Source organism: Tupaia chinensis, unplaced genomic scaffold, assembly GCF_000334495.1.
Source record: "Tupaia chinensis unplaced genomic scaffold, TupChi_1.0 Scaffold000288_2, whole genome shotgun sequence".
NCBI lineage: Eukaryota > Metazoa > Chordata > Mammalia > Scandentia > Tupaiidae > Tupaia > Tupaia belangeri.
In genome coordinates, this window is record NW_006159773.1 from 3,284,630 (window position 1) to 3,303,157 (window position 18,528).

At 41.7% G+C, this 18,528-nt stretch overlaps 2 protein-coding genes across 4 annotated transcripts in view; one reads left to right on the plus strand and one right to left on the minus strand.

Annotated features, from left to right (window-relative positions):
* The window catches only part of COPS5 (COP9 signalosome subunit 5), a 35,953-nt gene extending 18,919 nt beyond the window's left edge, over positions 1–17,034 (minus strand). For 2 of the 3 annotated variants that reach the window (XM_027772625.1, XM_006150460.3), the window contains exons 1-5: positions 16,557–17,034; positions 12,117–12,351; positions 11,273–11,401; positions 9,812–9,877; positions 8,282–8,367 (exon numbers count right to left, since the gene is read on the minus strand). In XM_027772625.1, coding sequence (XP_027628426.1) covers positions 8,282–8,367; positions 9,812–9,877; positions 11,273–11,401; positions 12,117–12,351; positions 16,557–16,699 — 659 coding nt within the window. In that variant the 5' untranslated portion in view covers positions 16,700–17,034. Of the gene's footprint in view, positions 1–8,281; positions 8,368–9,811; positions 9,878–11,272; positions 11,402–12,116; positions 12,352–16,548 lie in introns of all 3 variants that reach the window. The other variant, XM_014588594.2, reaches the window with a different exon arrangement.
* A 60-nt stretch (positions 17,035–17,094) lies between these two features.
* The window catches only part of CSPP1 (centrosome and spindle pole associated protein 1), a 154,710-nt gene continuing 153,276 nt past the window's right edge, over positions 17,095–18,528 (plus strand). Inside the window, exon 1 of the mRNA XM_006150462.3 lies at positions 17,095–17,282. The gene's annotated coding sequence lies outside the window, so the exon portion shown is untranslated. The remainder of the gene's footprint in view (positions 17,283–18,528) is intronic.

Genomic DNA, 18,528 nt, shown 5'->3' on the forward strand with positions numbered 1-18,528 from the left:
TTTTTTGCTATAGGGTGCATGCGCTCACCAGACAGACAGAGAGAGACATAGAGACAGAAAGCGAGAAATCACCCCCCAGGGGGGGTGGTCACGCCGCAATCCCTTCTCCTCCATTCTCCTCTCGGGATCTTGGGCACGCATGCACACGTGCCCGGCATGAGTTCTAAGCCATCGGGTTCGGGACGTGAACTGCGGTCGACTACGTGGGAGTCCAGCGACATAGCCATTATGCTAACTGCAGGTTCCCCCTGTTTTTTCATATTTCTGTGACTCTGCGGTGGTTTCTGGTCATTCAGCTACCGTGCTTTGTAACGTGGTATCACAGAAACAGATTATGAGTTCACATTTATAAAAAGAAGTTTCTTCTTTAAAGCAGGAGGTTCAATAAGTGTTGAGGATTTCAATGACTCTAAAAGTATTCAGATGCTTGGCTTCTGTGCACCTAGGCCTATCTAGACACTTGGTGTGTGGAGAGTGAGGAGCAGAATGGGAAAGTAAGGTTAAAAAAAAATAAAAGCAAAAGAAAAGGAAAAATAGACAAGAACAACCAAAAAGAGAACAAAAAAAATTTTTTTTAAAGGTAAAAAATGAAAACACCAGGACACACCTCAGATTTAAAATGGCTTCAGAAATTAGCAAGAGAAAGAAAAGGCCCGAAGTGAGGAGAAGTGGTTTAAAACTTTAATTAAAAAAAATAATTTAAAGAGAGAGAAGGCACGCAAGATAGGCAGACAGAGACAGAGAGAGGACAGAGGTTGCCCTACCTTGTTTGAATATTTTAGGAGCCTAAAAGATGGTGTTTAGATTCCCTGAACATACCAGGACACATCTCAGATTTAAAATGGCTTCTTGTCTGAGTATTTCCAGTAACTTTTTAAAAAATACTGAAAATTGGGGCTGGCAGGTGGCATGATGGTTGGGGTGCTAGACTCCCACATGGTCGACCAGTTTGAGTCCCTCACCTAGAAGCTTGCTTTCTCACTTTCCCTCCCTCCCTCTCCCTCTCTCTCTGGTCAAATTAAAAAATAATGACTATAATAAGTTAAACTTGAGAAAAAATACTGAAAATTATGTTTCCTCATCCCCTCCTTTTTTTAAAAGAAAATTCTGTAGTTCAAACCTAACCTTTTGTTAAAGCAACCTTAAAGTGCTTAAAATAATTATTATTGCTTCCAAAAGTTACCTAATCAATGCATATCAAGGAAAACTTGGTTAAATGTCTAAAATGTATTTTTTTAAAAGTAACGAATGTTTAAATATCTCAGCAGGTTCTGTATATCAGTGGGTACGAAGAAGCATAAAAACTTCTTTACCAGGAGGAACTTGTCATATATTTGAGGGATGTGGTATGAATCCATGAAGTAAATATGATGACACATATTGCATAACAGTAGAGTGTAGATATGAAATAAATCACCTATCAATTAAGTGGTAGAGATAAAGAATACTCTTACTGTAGAGAAACTCAAGTGGTCATTTGGAGCTTGAGGTACCTGAGAAGCCCTACCAAAAAGACAGGGTTCAGAGTAAGCCTTCTACGAGACTATGGTGTGGATGCATTGAGAGCAAAGAGGGTATTAGGCAGAGAGTGTCAACATACAAAAAGGAAAGGCATGCATGGGATAAAAAGTATATTGGTTTAGCTGTACAGTTTAGCTAAAGCGGAATAATTATGTGAAGAAAACCTAAGGGAAATCTAGAAAATGACGCTAAGGTCAGTTGGTAGAAGATGTTACCAAAAAGGTAAGATATTTAAACTTTATCCTCTATGTGCTGTATTACTCATACGAGGTGTTGGAGCAGAAGCGGTACAGTGACAACCAAAGGGGTTTTTAGAAAGCTCGCTGTGGTAGCACCATCAGGATGTGTTGAAGGAGAGCAGTTGGAGGCAGGGATACCACAGAGGGAGCCACTGTAGTGGGGCATATGCTTAGAGACAAAGGTTCAGACACAAGTTGTTGGTGCAAAAGATAAAGATACATGGATATAACAAGAAATGCCTGCTGAATACAGATTGGCAGTAAAGACATAAACAGTTAAAGACATCACAGTCAGCCCTGTAGCACAGTGCTTAAGTGCTATGTGGGAAGGAGTCAGATTCTACATGGCTCACAGCTCAGTTTGAATCCTGGCTGGGCTTGAAAGGTGTGTGTGTGCCCCAAATTCCTGATGGGATGGAGAAATGGAGGAAAGGGACTGTGGTATGACCACAGTCCAATGAGGGGTGCTTGCTCTTCTTCACTCCCTCCTTCTTCTTTATTTAGGAGAGTATTTAGGAAGTGAAACCGCAGGAGTGAGGAACCATTAGAGGTGGGGAGGGGAAACAGGGATAGAGGAAGACACTCAAATGAAAAGGTCAGCTTTAGAAAGGATGGATTTGGAGCCATAAGGTGGCATAGTGGTTCAGGTGCTGGACTTCCATGTAGTCAACAGTGGTCTGAGTCCCAGACCTGGTGGCTTGAACTCAAACCAGGCATCCATGCGTTTGTGCCCAAAATCCCATGAGGAGAATGGAGAAGGGATTGTGGCATGACCATCCTCCTGAGGAGTTATTTCTTGATTTCTGTATGTCTATGTCTGAATTTCCAGTGAGCATACACGCCCTATAGCAAAAAATCTCTAAAAATTAAAATAAAAAAGAGAGATTATTTATCTTTGAAAACGAGGAAGAAAGAGAAGAGGAGGAGTAAGCAAAAGATATTTAGATTTACAAAAGATGGAAAGTAACTCAAACTTGATGGTCTAGAATAGTCCTTTTTTTTTTTTTTAGAGTTTTTTTTAAGGGCGTGTACCAGAAAGACAGAGAGATAGAAAGTGAGAAATCACCCCCTGGGGGGATGACCATGCCACAATCCCTTCTCCTTCTTTCTCCTCTTGCGATCTTGGGTACATATGCACACACACCCAGCGTGAGTTTAAGCCACCAGGTCCAGGACTTGAACCGTGGTCGACTACATGGGAGTTCAGTGACATACCCATTATGCTAACTGTTGTTCCCTAGAATAGACTCTTTTTAGAGAGAGTTTTTTTTTTTTTGCAATAGGGTGTATGCTTTCACCAGAGAGGCAGAGAGAGACAGAGAGACGGAGAGAGAGAAATCATCTCCCAGAAAGAATAGCCATGGCATAATCCCTTCTCATCTGTTCTTTTCTTGGGATTTTGGCACCCAAGCACAAGTGCCCTGTGTGAGTTTAAGACTCAGGGTCTGGGACTCGAACCCTGGTTGACTACATGGGAGTTCAGTGACGTAACCATTATACCATCTGCTGGCCTCTAGAATAACTTTTATGTTTTGTTTTAAAATTTATGGATTATCTTAATATAATTACTGTTTCAATCCCATAGACTGATGTAATAAATTTTCTCCCTGATATATGGTAGTTAGCAACACATTTCAGTAGTGGAGTTGAAAATAAGAGCAGTATTCAGTTACTCTTAATACTAAGTCTTCATGGGGCTGGCAGGTGGGGTGGTGGTTGGGGATGCTGGATTCCCCCATGGCCAACAGTGGTTCGAGTTCCGGACCTGGCGGCTTGCTTTCTTGTTTTCCCTCTCTCTCTCTCTGTCTTGTCAAATTAATAATAATAATAATAACAACAACAACAAACAGAATTAAGTAAATGGGTAATTCTTTAAAAACAACCAAAAAACTAAATTGTCATTTTTTTGTATGCAAAGTCAGTAACAGATACTGCTTGGAACTAAAAATCAAGAAATGGCATTATCAAAAAAATAAAAAAAAGAAAGAACTTTATCAACATGATATCTGAAGATATTCAGGTAAATATTTAAAGGAATAACTGTAATAGTTTAAGTGACTGCCTTGAGGGAACAGAAAAGAGACGGGGACAAGATTGTTGTTTTCATAGAATTATTTGACTCTTTAAACAATATGCTTATCGCAATGATAAAATATAAGCTAATTAAAAAAATTTTGTCTCCTATTTCCACTAAGATTTTTAAAGTTAAAATATTTAACACTTACTTTAGATTCTATGTCTATAGCAGATTTTGGGGTCTGCATTATGATATGGGAGGAAAAATGTCTATATAAACTGCAAATAATTCATCATCAAATAATTTAGGAAATGGATATATAACCAGCCAATGCAAAACTCCTGATTTTGGGGCCAGCACGTCATATGGTGCTTAAGGTGCTGGACTCCCATGTGGCTTGAAAATCATACTGGGGTGGGGCCAGCAGGCGCTGCGGTGGTTGAGTGTTGAACTCCCACATGGCTGACTGTGGTTTGAGTCCCGGACATCGTGGTTGGCTTTCTCATCCCCACTCTATTTTACTCTGTCTCTCTCTGGTCAAGTTAAAACAAATAAACAAAGTTAAATAAAATAATTTTTAAAGGAATTATTTATTTTTAATTGTATTTACTCATTTATTTATTTATTTTTCATTTTGACCAGAGAGAGAGAGAGAAAGTAAGAAAACAAGCTACAAGTCAGGAACTTGAACCATGGTCAGCCATGTGGGAATGTCCAGTGCCTTAGCTACTATGCTGCCTGCTGGTCCCCTAAAATAATTCTTTAAAAAAAAAAAAAAAGACAGAAAATCATGCTGGGTGTGCGCATGTGTGCCCAAAATCCCAGGAAGAGAATGTTGGAGAAGGAATTGTGGTATGGCCACTCCCCATCCCCCAGGGAGTGAATTCTCACTTTCTCTTTCATTGTCTCTGTCTTTCTCCCTCTGGCAAGTTCACATGCTCTATGGCAGAAACCTTAAGAAACAAAACAAAACAAAATTCCTGCTCTTTTGAGTTGGCACTATGTTTCATTAAATATTTGCAATAAAAATAAAACAAGTGACCAGCATGTGGCATAATGGTTACATTGCTGGACTCTCATATAGTCAACTATGGTTCAAGTCCCAGACCTGGCAGCTTAAAACTCAGGCCAGGGGCATGTAAATGTGTGGCCAAGTGTGGAGCTGAAAGGAGAAGGTAGGAGGAGGGATTGGGGCATGGCCATCCTCCCTGGGGGATTATTTTTCTCTCTCTGTCTCTCTCTGAGACTCTGGGAATTGCACATGCCCTATAACAAAAATCTCTCTTAAAAAAAAAAAATCAAATAATTTATTTGTCCTATTAAAAACTTTACTCTTTCTTATTTAGGAATACAAGTAGCTAGCAATGTAGCTACTTCTTTCTGACAGTCTCATTTTCCAGAGTGGCAAGATAGAGTACTTACCAAAAGTTATTTAAAGAAGACAAAAGGATAAACCAACAAAAGAATGGGGAAGGGCTGGTATCCACCCTTGCAGCCAGCCTGTTCCTATCTCGGAGTATACTTTTCACTTTAATTTTACCCTGCTTTGTACTTTCATTGTTCCAAAAAACAAAAAGAGCATAGTCTTTTCCATTTGTTTCAAAAGCTCCTAGTGATGGCAAATAAAAATGGAGAAGCTATTAAAAGTATGAACTGTTGGGGCTGCAGATGGCATAGTGGTTATGTTGCTGGACTCGCCACATGGCCAACTGCGGTTTCAGTCATGGACCCGGTGGCTTGAAACTCACACTGGGTGTGTGTGTGTGTGTGTGTGTGCGTGCGCCCAAGATCCTAGGAGGAGAATGGAAGAGAAGGGAATGCAGTGTGGCCAATCCTCCTGGGGGGTGATTTCTTACTTTCCCTCTCACTGTCTCTGTTTCTTTCTCTCTGGTGATCACACATGCTCTAAAACAGAGACTTATTAAAAAAAAGTATGAACCATTGATACGTTGATAGTTTGATATTTTTACAGGAATACGTCAAAGATGACTGAAAACCAATATATCTGGAGGGGACCAGCAATTAGTGTAATGGCTATGTTGCTGGATTCCCTTGTAGTCGACCGCGGTTCGCGTCCCGGACCTGGTGGCTTAAAACTCACGCCAGGTGCATGTGCGTGCATGCCCAAGATCCCTAGAGGAGAATGGAGGAGAACGGATTGCAGAGTGGCTACTCCCCCAGGGGGGGTGATTTCTCCCTTTCTATCTCTGTCTCTCTCTATCTTTCTGGCAAGCACACACACCCTATAGCAAAAACCTCTTAAAAAAAAAAAAAGAAAAGAAAACCAATATATCTGAAAACTTGATATACGAATGGATGTACACAAAGCGATGTGTGCTCTTCTTCCCTCACGATGTGATGCCTTGCATGGTTCTGGGACTTCACCAACAGGCAAAGCCTTACCAGATGTGATCCCTGGACCTTGGCTCTCTAAACTGTGAGCTAAACAAACCTCTATTCTCTTTAAAAAATCATATCAAATTTAAAAACCCTGTTTTAGCAATGCTAGAATTTTCTAAGAATTTCTAAACACTTGTCCTGTTTCAAATGTAAAGAGGACACTATAGCAAATAATTCTGTTCCCATTAAGTTTTTATTCTAATGGCATCAAGAACAAGAAAGCAAAAAGATATCAGATGGTAACAGGTGCTAAGAAGAAAAAGAAAACAGGGAAAGGGGACTGGGTGAGAGGAATGTGCTATTTTGGGCCGGGTGACCAATGAGTCTTTTTTGTTAAGGCAACCCTTAAAGACACTCAAAGAGTAACACAGTTAGTGAGCCACATGGAAATAAGAGAATGGGCTAGGCAGAGGGAATGGCTGGTGCAAATACCCCGAGGCAGATGCCTGCTTGGCACAGCTGACAAACAGGACGCCATCTAGCCAGACTGGAGAAAGCAAAGGTTAAGAAGTAAGAGATGAACTCAGAAGGGTTGTAAGGGACAGACCATATGGGCTTGTGTAGTCTATGATAAAAACTAGGAGCTTATTCTTGGTGAGACTGGAACAAGTAGGAAGAAGGCTAGTTCTGTGGTTCAAGCTCCAGATGGTGACATCTTGGGTGAAGGTAGTGGTGCGAGAGAAGGTGAGCTATATCTAGGGGGCAGAGGAGACTGTCCCCATTGGCTTCCTGAACATTTAAAAAAATTGAGATGTAATTCATATAGCATAAAATTCATCACTTTAAAAAAGTATATAATTCAGGGGCTAGCTGGTGGCATGCTGGTTGGGGCACTGGACTCCCACATCGCCAACCACAGTTTGAATCCTAGACCTGGTGGCTTACTTTTGCTTTGTCTCTCTCTCTGTCTGAATCTGATGAGCACGTGTACCCTATAACAAATTAAAATAATAATAATTATAAATAAAATAATTGATAAAAAATGTATATAATTCAGTAGTTTTTAGCATGGCTTCTTTAACTTTTGGAGTGAAAATGTTTAGAAAGACTCTTTGCTTAGTAGATACTAGGTACTTTGAGTATTACAGATGTGTCAGTGTAAGTTGGCTCTGAACACGTCTCTCCGTCATTAATTTTGTATGGGTAAAGTATCTTGTATTTGAGAAAATGAATACAGTTGTGTGAAAGGCAAATACCATGTACAATATTAATAAAAGAATCAAACATTATTCTATATTTATATAGTCTTACTATTATCTTATAAAGTCTCATAATGTTTCGCTATAGGGTGCGTGCACTCACTAGAGAGAGACAGAGAAAGAGAAAATGAAAAAGCAATCCCTGTACACTGCAATCCTTTCCCCTCTATTTTCCTTTCAGGATTTTGGGCACATATGTACACACACCCAGCATGTCGTTTAAGCCACCAGTCTGGAACTTGAACTGTACAGTCAGCTGTGTGAGATCTAGCCACTTTAATTACCATGCCACTGGCTAGCCTGAAATTCATTTCATCTAAGCCTTTTTCCTCATCTTTTTTTTTTTTTTTTTTGGAGAGATATTCCCTATAGGGCTTGTGCGCCCGCCAGACAGAGAGAGACATAGAGACAGAAAGCGAGAAATCACCCCCCGGGGGGATGGTCACGCTGCAATCCCTTCTCCTCTCGGGATCTTGGGCACGCACGCACATGTGCCCGGCGTGAGTTTTAAGCCACCGGGTCCGGGACGCGAACCGCGGTTGACTACTTGGGAGTCCAGCGACATAGCCATTACACTAACTGCGGGTTCCCTTTTTTTCCTCTTTAAAACGAGTGGCTTGGAACTGGATAATCTCTAAGGTTTCCTTTTTTATTATTTTAAAATGTTTATTTTTTCCCTGAGAGAGAGAGAGAGACAAGGATCCATAACATGTTCCACATTGTATGATCCACCTTGAGTCTTAGCCTGGTTCACACTTGGTTTGCTTAGAGAGGTCCCAGGACACAAATCCAGGACCTTTCTCATGTGGGTTTAGTTGCATTAACCACTGCACTACCACCTAGCTTCTGATCTCTAAGGTTTCTCATGATGGTCTTGCTGTCAGATACATTTTAAAATGACTTACTGTTTGCAGTGTACACCAAAGTCTTCTATTTTATTAAGTGGGATAGTCTGGTACTCAGAAGGTCCTTCATCAGGAGGTTTGTAGCCCTAAATAAAAAAATGAAGAAAACAGATTAATCAGATCAAGCAAAAAAAACATTTTTTCCTATGCAGCTTTCTATTTATAGGAATATTAGTTTTGGGTAGCCAAGTAAACATAAATATTCTACCTTTTCTTTTTGAGAGAGATTTTTGCTACGAGGTACATGTGCTAGCCAGAGAGACAGAGAAACAGAAAGCAAGAAATATCCCCTACAAAACCCCCTCACTGGTGCTGGCAGATGGCCACACCGCAGTCTCTTCTCCATTCTCCTCTCGGGATTTTGGACATGCACGCACACACACCTGGCATGAGTTTCAAGTCACTGGGTCTGGGACTTGAACCATGGTTGGCTGTGTGGGAGTCCAGTGACATAAGTGCTATGCCATCTCTTGGCCCCCAATGTTCTACTTTTGACAAGTATACTGCTCTACTCTCCGCCAACCCCATTTGGTGGCTATAGGCTGGGTTTGGTTTACAGGTTCATTTTTCTCATCCTTCAGTGAGATACAACTGTGCTACTGGGCCTTTGGAAAAATCATGATGCGCTCCGTATAGAAAAATACATCATGACTTTTCCGACAACCCAATAATATCTATTTCAGATTGTAGGCTCCCACAGGAAGGAAAAAGATCTATGTAGCTTGTTGTTTCACTATTACCTGTCCAGCAGTTAGTGTAATGGCTATGTCGCTGGACTCCCACGTAGTTGACCGCAGTTCGCGTCCCGGACTCAGTGGCTTAGAACTCATGCCGGGCGCGTGTGCGTGTGTGCCCAGGATCCCGAGAGGAGAATAGAGAAGAAAGGATTGCGGCGTGACCATCACCCCTGGGGGGTGATTTCTCGCTTTCTGTCTCTATGTCTCTGTCTGTCTGGCAAGCGAACGCGCCCTATACGAAAACCTCTCAAAAAAAAAAATGCCACGGGCATACAAAACGTATTATTAAATAAAGAGTGCGTCTGCAGTGAAATTAACAATATATGGCATAAATGTACTATCTTTGGCTAGGGAGTTTGTTGCAATTTGACTACCATTTTATATATATTAAATTGATTTAGGACAAAACAATACTGATCATAACATATCTTTAAAAAATAAGTCAAATATTTGGAATTAAGAAATTATAAGGATTGGGCACCAGCAGCTGGCGTAATGGATATGTCGTTGTACTCCCATGTAGTCAACCACGGTTCGCACCCCAGACCCGGTGGCTTAAAACTCACGCCAGGCGCGTGTGCGTGCGTGCCCAAGATCCTGAGAGGAGAATGGAGGAGAAGGGATTGGGGCATGACCATCCCCCCTGGGGAGTGATTTCTCGCTTTCTGTCTCTCTGTCTGTCTCTGTCTGTCTCTCTCTCTCTGGCGAGTGCACGCGTCCTATAGCAAAAACCTCTCCCCTCCCCCCCCCAAAAAGAAAGAAATTATAAGGATTTATAATTAAAAAAAATTACCTTTGGGTATGTCCTAAAGGCTCCAAGATTCACTTTCCCTGCAGAGATTGTTCTTGTTGGATCAATCTATAATAAAGATAAAGTTAATACCTGCTGATATAAAGTCACGATAAGCCTCCATTTAATTACATATTGTAAATCTAAAAATACATATATATAGAACACTATACACATAATTTAATAATCAAAGATAATAATCAACCCAAAGAACCATAAAAGTTCAATAAAATGGGTATATATGTGTCTTACAGAGATAAGACTTAGTTATGATATCACTTAAGAATATTATTTGAGGGACCAGCAGTTAGCATAATGGCTATGTCGCTGAACTCTCATGTAGCTGACCACGGTTCGAGTCCCGGACCTGGTGGCTTAAAACTCACACTGGGCACGTGTGCGTGCATGCCCAAGATCCCGAGAAGAGAATGGAGGAGTAGGGATTGTGGCGTGGCCATCCCCCCCTGGGGGGTGATTTCTCACTTTCTATTTCTCTGTCGCTCTCTGTCTGTCTGGTGAATGCACACCTCTCAAAAAATAAAAAAAAAAAAAAAAGAATATTATTTGAATATTTGCTCATCTTTTCATTGTTTTAAAGAATTATTTAACTTTATTTATTTGCTTATTTTTACTTTGATTAGAGGGGGGTGGAGAGAGAGAGAGAAAGTGAGAAAGCAAGCCACAAGGTCCAGGACTTGAAACTTGGTTGGTCATGTGGTAGTCCAATGACCTTAACCACTACACCACCTGCTGGCCCCTTGCTCATCTTTTTAAAGAAATAAAAAGTATTCTTTTTTTTTTTTTTTAAGAGAGATTTTTGCTATAGGGCGCATGTGCTCGCCAAAGAGGCAGAGAGAGACAGAGAGACAGAAAGTGAGAAATTACTCCTTAGGAGGGATAGCCATGCCACAGTCCCTTTACCTCCATTCTTCTCTCAGAATTTTGGGTACACACGCACATGCACCCGGTGTGAGTTTTGTTACCAGGCTCATGAATCAAACTGTGGTTAACTATGTGGGAGTCCAGGAACATATCCATTATGCCATCTGCTGGTCCCAGAAGTATTCTTTTCAATAAGGAATAATTTATACCTCCCTCATAGAAACCTGGGTTGCATCTAAAATGCACTGAGCTTAAAATAACAGCTTATAATAAGAGCTGAGCTTATAATAAAAGGAATTCCTGCTTACTCAGTTCAGTCAACACTGAATGAATGCCCCAGATGAGCAGGGCACTAAGCCACAGGTGCTATGCTTCCTCTCATTTTACAATGGGGAGAGAATGAGATGGTAGAAGTTAGGTAACCTGCTCAAAGTCCTTCTAAGGGTGGAATTCAGATTCAAACCTAGACAGATTGACACTAGAACCTTGCTCTTTACATCACACGGTTTTTCTTTCTCAGTATACCTGTTATAATAAATCTTCAGAAAGAAGCAAGTTAAAACTAGTTGTAAAAATACTTACGACCACTGCTACAAATGGTTCTTGGAACTGCTGATTGAGCATCTGAGTACTAACATCAATTCCAGAAAGCCAGCAGCCATAGCCAGGGTGGCTGTGGTACCAGCCAATTGCATTTTCGAGACGGCCAACCTAATAAATGAGGAGTGCAAAGGAGTTTGAGGCTTCTGCTTAATCTTAGAGACACTTGTCATTTCTCTGTTTACATGATATTAAAGTCAAACAATGGTTAAAAAAAAAAAAGGATTTTTTGAATAGCTAATACATGTACAAAGCACACAACTAACAAGGTCCAAGTATGACAGGGTATTCAGTCTTCTTTCCATCTCTTTTTCTACCAGCTGTTTACATACTCTTACAGAAATAGTCTTTGCACACTGAATACATGTTTGTAAAAATGTAGATTAATGAAACACACACATGCTGGCATACCATACCACATTTGGAGTTTTCCACTTTGCTGTTTCAGTCAACAAATTATTCCAGAGTTTGTTCACTGAAAGTAAATATATACATTGCTACCTTTTATTTTTTTAATACTGCCTAGCAGTCCACTGATGGAGGTACTATAATTTATTTAACTGGTTTTATACTCAGGAACATTTAGGTTGTTTCCAAACTTCTGATTCTAAACACACACCTAATAATATGTGAGAGTTCCTAGGGCGGGGGGGGGAGGTCTATGTTACATGTTAGACTTTTAATCTTGTATATATTTTACACAGAAATTACTGTATTAAAAATATATAATTTTTTGTAAAAGAGGATAATTTTAAGGTTAGAAACTCAAACGTCACATGGGGACTCTAACACACAATTACTAAACTTTAAGGAACAACATTTTTACCTGTTTGGCATTTTCTATGTATGCAGCCATGTATTCATAGGCAGCAGCCTGAGCATTTACTCGGGTTTCAGTGCCCTCTACAGGCAAAGCAAAACTGTCCATAATGATCATGGTTTCACCGTCCACCTTTCCTAGCATCAATCCCATCACTTCCAAGTTGCCTCCTGATCTGGCATGCATCACCATTTTCAGTAGAGCCAGTGCTGAGATTTTGCAGTACTTAAAGTAATGGTGACTACAAAACAAAATCACAATGTAATTACATTTTTACATGAAGTACAATTTCAAAGACAGTGTTTGTGAAAATACTAAGTAGTGAAGAAATTTACAATGATGGAAGGGGAGCATGTAATGTGGGAACAAAAAGGAAGTAAAAAGGACACAGTTCTTGCAAAGAGTTAGAAATAATATACACGGCATAGGATATAATTAGAGCCCACAAAAGCACTCCCCTTTGGGTGACGGGACAAATCTGAAATAGTTTTTTAATACACTATTCAAATAAGGGAATGATATGATCAGTTCAACAGACTTTTTCTCCATTAATCTGGAACCACCAATCTCTGATTTCATCTTTGGTTCTAACCTTATTGTTGTCAGGCCTAACCTTCTGGATTAATGTCAGAATGTGAGTTCTGACATCCAGCTCTCGAGGTGTTAATCTTGGCAATTCTACTCCATAGCTGTGGCTTTGGGAACCACTTTATGTCTGCACCTCAGTTTCCTTATCTATAAATAGTGGTTTTTCATAGTTGTCAGGAGGAAATAAAGTAATAGAAATGAAATGATGGATATAAAATACTTAGCTTAGTGCCTGACACATACCAAAACTTTAATAAGGGCTTGCTGTTTCTAGCATGATTAACCTCTCTTTTTATTTTTTTGAGACGTTTTGCTATAGGGCTTGTGCACTCGCCAGAAAGAGAGACAGAGAGACAGAAAGCAAGAAATCACCCCCCTCCAGGGGGGATGGCCATGCTACAATCCCTTCTCCTCCATTCTCCTCTGGGGATCTTGGGCACACACGCACATGCGCCTGGCGTGAGTTTAAGCCACCAGGTCCGGGACTTGAAGGGCAGTCAACTACATGGGGGTCCAGCAACATAACCATTATGCTAACTGCTGGTCCCTAACTTGTCTCTTAGAACTTATAGAACTTAACCTACTCTCTAAGAACTTATAGAACTCTCTAAGAACATTGACTTCTATGACAATATCAACCTTAAAATTAAAAAGTAGATTTAATGCAAAAATAGAATAAAAATATGCATTTATTTGGTGCAAAATATTGTGAAAAATGCAATTTTCTCGTAATATTCACTTTTTTTGTGTGTATGTTTTTAGTTTGCTATAGGGTGTGGTTGCTCCTTGAAGAGAGGCATGAAGACATAGTGAGAAATCACCCCCTGGGGGATGGCTATGCTACAGTCTGCTCCCCTCCATTCTCCTTTCAGGCCTTTGGGCACATATGCATCCAGTGTGGTTTTCAAGCCACCTGGTCTGGGGCTCAAAATGTGGTCTACCTTAACCATCATGCCAACTACTGGCCCGCATAATACACATTTTTTCCATGAACTTTATGAAGACCTCTTATATCCCTAGTTTGTTTATGATCACTATTCCAGAATTTGTCTTTGGTGAATGAGACTAAAATCTTGAAAATTTTGGTTTCACTGATGTGGCCCCAGAAAACTAGGATGAATATAATTAGAGACACAATCAGTGAGGCAAGGTGATAGTTTCCAAATATTTGGAACACACTATTATCACCCTAAAACGTACAGCCAATGTCTCTGAGAAGCTTTTCTTTTTTTTTTTTTTAAGAGAGCTTTGGCATAGGGTATATATGCTCTTGCCGGAGAGACAGAGACAAAAGCAAGAAATCATTCCTCAGGAGGGATGGCCACACTGCAGTCCCTTCTCTTTCATTCTCTGAGGATTTTGGGCATACACGCACACACACCGTCAGTGGGTTTAGGACTTGAACGGTGGTCTACTTTGTGGGAGTCCAGCGATGTAACTATTATGCCATCTGCTGGTCCCAAGAAGCCTTTTTTACAAGACCAGTGATCTAATCCCTGATCAATGGAGTCCTTGGCCTGAGAAGTCTTTTTAGATGATTGTGCACATAAAGCATTCAAGTTTAATTCCCAAGTTTCACCAGATTTCAACCACAAGATAAAAAATATGGAGACTTGGTCTTGGAAGGAAAAGATTAATTAAAATCTTGGCATCTCTTTTACTGGAGAAAAGGAAAAAAAGACAATTACTGTGTTCTCGTCACACAGAGAACATACATTCTTCCTTTCTTTCTTTTTTTTTTGGAGAGGTTTTCACTATAGGGCGCGTGTGCTTGCCAGACAGACAGAGAGAGACAGAGAGATAGAAAGTGAGAAATCACCATGCAGGGGGGATGGCCACACCACAATCCCTTCTCCTCCAATCTCCTCTCGGGATCTTGGGCATGCATGCACACACGCCAGGTGTGAGTTTAAGCCACCAGGTCCGGGACGTGAACCGTGGTTGACTACGTGGGAGTTCAGTGACATAGCCATTACGCTAACTGCTGGTCCCGAGAACATACATTCTTTACATACATTCTAGATCCTTTTTATACATTACCTCATGAAATCTTTATGACATCATCAATATGTAGGTCTTATATCTATTTTCCATATAAATGAAGACAGATTAAATTTCCTAAGATCAACCAACTACTCAGTGACAGTTGTGAGAAGGACCTTAGGCCTGACTATCACTCAAGAAGAGTTCATTGTCTCAGTAGGATCATGAGGTAAGTTAAAGCATTTGCTTGTTTTCTCACTTACAAAAAAAAAAATGAAAATACAGAACTGTGTTATCATGAAGATTAAATAACATATGGAGGGGGTCAGCAGGTGGCATGGTGGTTAAGGTGCTGGACTCCCACATGGCCAATCACATTTCGAGTTCTGGGACCTAAGCATGTGTGAGCACACACATGCCCAAAATCCCAGGGCAAGAAAGAAGAAGAATGGATTGATGTGTGGCCATGCCCCCTATGGGGTGATTTCCTACTTTCCCTCTGTCTTTCTCTGTCTGTCTCTGGTCAGCACACCTGTCATCTGACAAACCAATAAATAAATGAATGAATGAATGAATAAATAAATAAGGTTATTCATACCTCAACACTTACCCCATATTAAGTACTCATAAACATGACTGAATATGAATACAGAGCTAGCCTTGTAAAAACAGGCACATGAACCATGTTCTGTCATGGACTATGGCTCCACTTTCTATTTATTTGTCAGTTTGGGCTCTTTTTGTCTGTATCAAAGACTGTTCTCAGGAAAGAATAATGTTATGGGTCAAAAAAATCCTTCACTTGCTGGGCCAGCCAGTGGTAGTGGGGAAGGTGGCTGGATCCCACATGGCCGACTGTGCAGTTGGAGTTTTAGGCCCAGTTGCTTGAAAAACATAATGTGTGCGCGTAAGCCTCAAATTCCAAAATGAGAAATAAGGAAGGGATTGCCAACTCCAACAGGGGCTGCTTTCTCACTTTTTCTCCTGTGAGAGCACATTCTCTAGCAAATTAAAACAAAACAAAACAAAACAAAACAAAACCCCTCAATTTGCCATGTCTTCCAGAGATAAAGAGATTTTGCTAAACATCAAGAGCCTGAAGCTCTATTTTGCAGAGCCTAAGCATGCCCCTAAAATAATTACCACTATCAAAAACCCAACAAAGGGGACCAGCAGTTAAGCGTAATGGCTATGTCCCTGGACTCCCACGTAGTCGACCACGGTTCGAGTCCTGGACCTGGTGGCGTAAACTCACGCTGGGCGCGTGTGCGTGCCCAGGATTCCGAGAGGAGAATGGAGAAGAAGGGATTGCGGCGTGGCCATCCTCCCTGGGGGGTGATTTCTCGCTTTCTGTCTCTCTGTCTCTCTCTCTCTCGGACTGGCGAGCGCACGCACCCTATAGCAAAAACCTCTCAAAAACCAAAACAAACAAACAAAAAAAACCCAGCAAAGATCGCGGGGGGGAAAAAAAGGCTCACTCGTAGTAGAAGTGAGGACCCTTGGGCTCCTGACTACATTCTGAGAATCGCTGCGGTACCCGTCTGGGGTTAGCTGAAGGTCCCCACAAGGTGTATAAGCACATATGACAGCATAGGCGTTGAGAATTGACAACTTAAACCACCGCTTGTTACCATTACCTTGTCCAGAGGCAAATGGGTAAAAGAAATAGAAAGGAGAGTCGAAGCAGGCCTCAGCAAAGGGGCTCAGGCTCTACTTGCGGGAATAATGCCAGACCCAAATCTGCCTGGGACATATTCTTCCTTTCCCCGCCCATGACAAGACGAGCTCTGCAACGTCTTTAACTCCCTCTCCCCCTGGTCTCTTACACTCCCGCCACCCCACCCCTCCCCTGCGTCTCGCCAGGGACCTCCTCACTCCTTAGTCCAGGGCTTCGCCGCTAAGATTTCTTGCTGCTGTTTCTTGTCATATTTGTAGATTTCATCGATACTCTGGGCTTCCTGCATGTTGTTGGCCAATTCCCAGGTTTTCTGGGCCATACCGCTCCCGGACGCCGCCATCGTCGAAGATTTAGAGAAGGTGTCGCTTCCAGAACCGGTACGCAACTTTATCTTGCTAGGTCTCTGGGTGTGGGCTTCGGACCCTTCCCACCCCAGGTGCAAACTCTTGCTAGACTCTCCAGGCAGCCATGACACCTAGAACCGGAGGTGAAGTTGGTATAGACCATTCGAGGATGGCGGGGGCGCCTCAGGGACGCAACGATATAGACAGCAGTTATAGTAATAGTTAGGGAGACAGGAATCTTCTTGTGGCCAACATTAGTACATCTTGTTTCGGAAAATCATGTGTGAATTAGGACAGACACAACGATCGGACACGGAATGGTACAGCCTTCCGGACCGGAAGAAGGGCATGAACACGGTGTGCCAGAACCCGGAACGCGCTCTGCTGCTTGTACTGCGCAGACTCGCCCTCGCCTGTGCTCCTAAGAAGTGGGTAGCGGCTTAAGAATGGATTAGGCGAAGAAGTGCTTTTGTGTGGGTGCAGATCCCTTAAGTGAAATACATTTGTTGAAAGGCTGAAAACTAAGGCTGTCTAGGAAAACCGAGATATAAGTAGTTCCGGAAGCTGGTTGAGAGGAAGGTAAACACAGCGTCTCATTTTACTTCAAGATGACTCAGGGCACATGCGTAAAACCCCCACGTGCTCGTGGATTCCTGCCGCTAGGTGGGAGTTCGCCAGCGTGCTGGGAAAGCAGTGGGAATTAGTGGACTGCTATAGTCATGCCTTCTGACTTGTCTGTGAAAGTTATCTCTATTTGTGTATCATGTGCTTTGGTTGTGTGGAAATGTCCAGTACTCAGTTCGTATACGAGGTTGCGCTTAAATCTATAGCACTGCGTTGAACCGCCCTTATTCCCAAGGCAGAATTATCCTCGGCAACCTGTATTTTTCTTTTTTTTTTCTTTCCAACAAGTTAATACAATCCTTAACTATTTCATTTGTTAGTTTACTTGTTTTCCTAGCCTTTTTTAAAAGTTTCTAGCAACTAGCGTAGGTGTTTTTTTTTTTTTTTTAAATCTGTAACAACTAGTGTAGGTGTTCCTAATTTTTTTTGCTTGAGAAATCCCGTTAATCTTAAAAAACACAGTTCAGAGAGATTTACTGTGAACTCTCTCGACTTTCCAGGAACTATCTTCCTTGTCTCTAAGTCTCTGTAGGTCCTTCCATAACTAGTATTAATACATTGCATTGCATTTGTTTACATGGAAGGTTTCCTTCATTGTAAGCTTCAGAATGTGGGACACTGGGCACTGTTAGCTTGATGTGTGGCAGATAGTTTAAAAAATATGGAATCCGTACCACAGCACACAGCTGCTGAGAACACGCTGACTTCTAGTTGAAGAAAATTTGCCTTTAAAACTACTTCACAAAGTAATTTAGGATAAATTAGAGCCCTTAGGATACATTAGAACCCTCAGTTTCATTCTTGTAGGAAGCCAGACATATGGCCACTCAGTACTGGGGTGAACTGGAAAATAATTGAAGATGCCATAATAAAAGCCCAGGACACAACGACGACCAGGCTCCTGGGCTAGGAGTACTGCCCTGAGAGGCATATGTCAACAGTTCTCTCACTGACACCTCCTCTAACTTTTTCTTCCCAGCCTCTGACACGTCCCAGACTGGACAGATTCTGGGGCACTGGCAGGGCTGGGATCGATTTCGCCTGGGAAGTGGTTTTAGTAGTTTTCCTGGTTTAACAGCTCCCAGGCGCAGCAGCGAAACAAGCTGGTCAAGGCCCCAGCCTGGGCGAAGGCAAGTCCGGCGAGCAGCCGGGCGGCTTTGCGGCCTCCACTACGGCAGGAGGCGCCCGCGGGCGCGAGGCA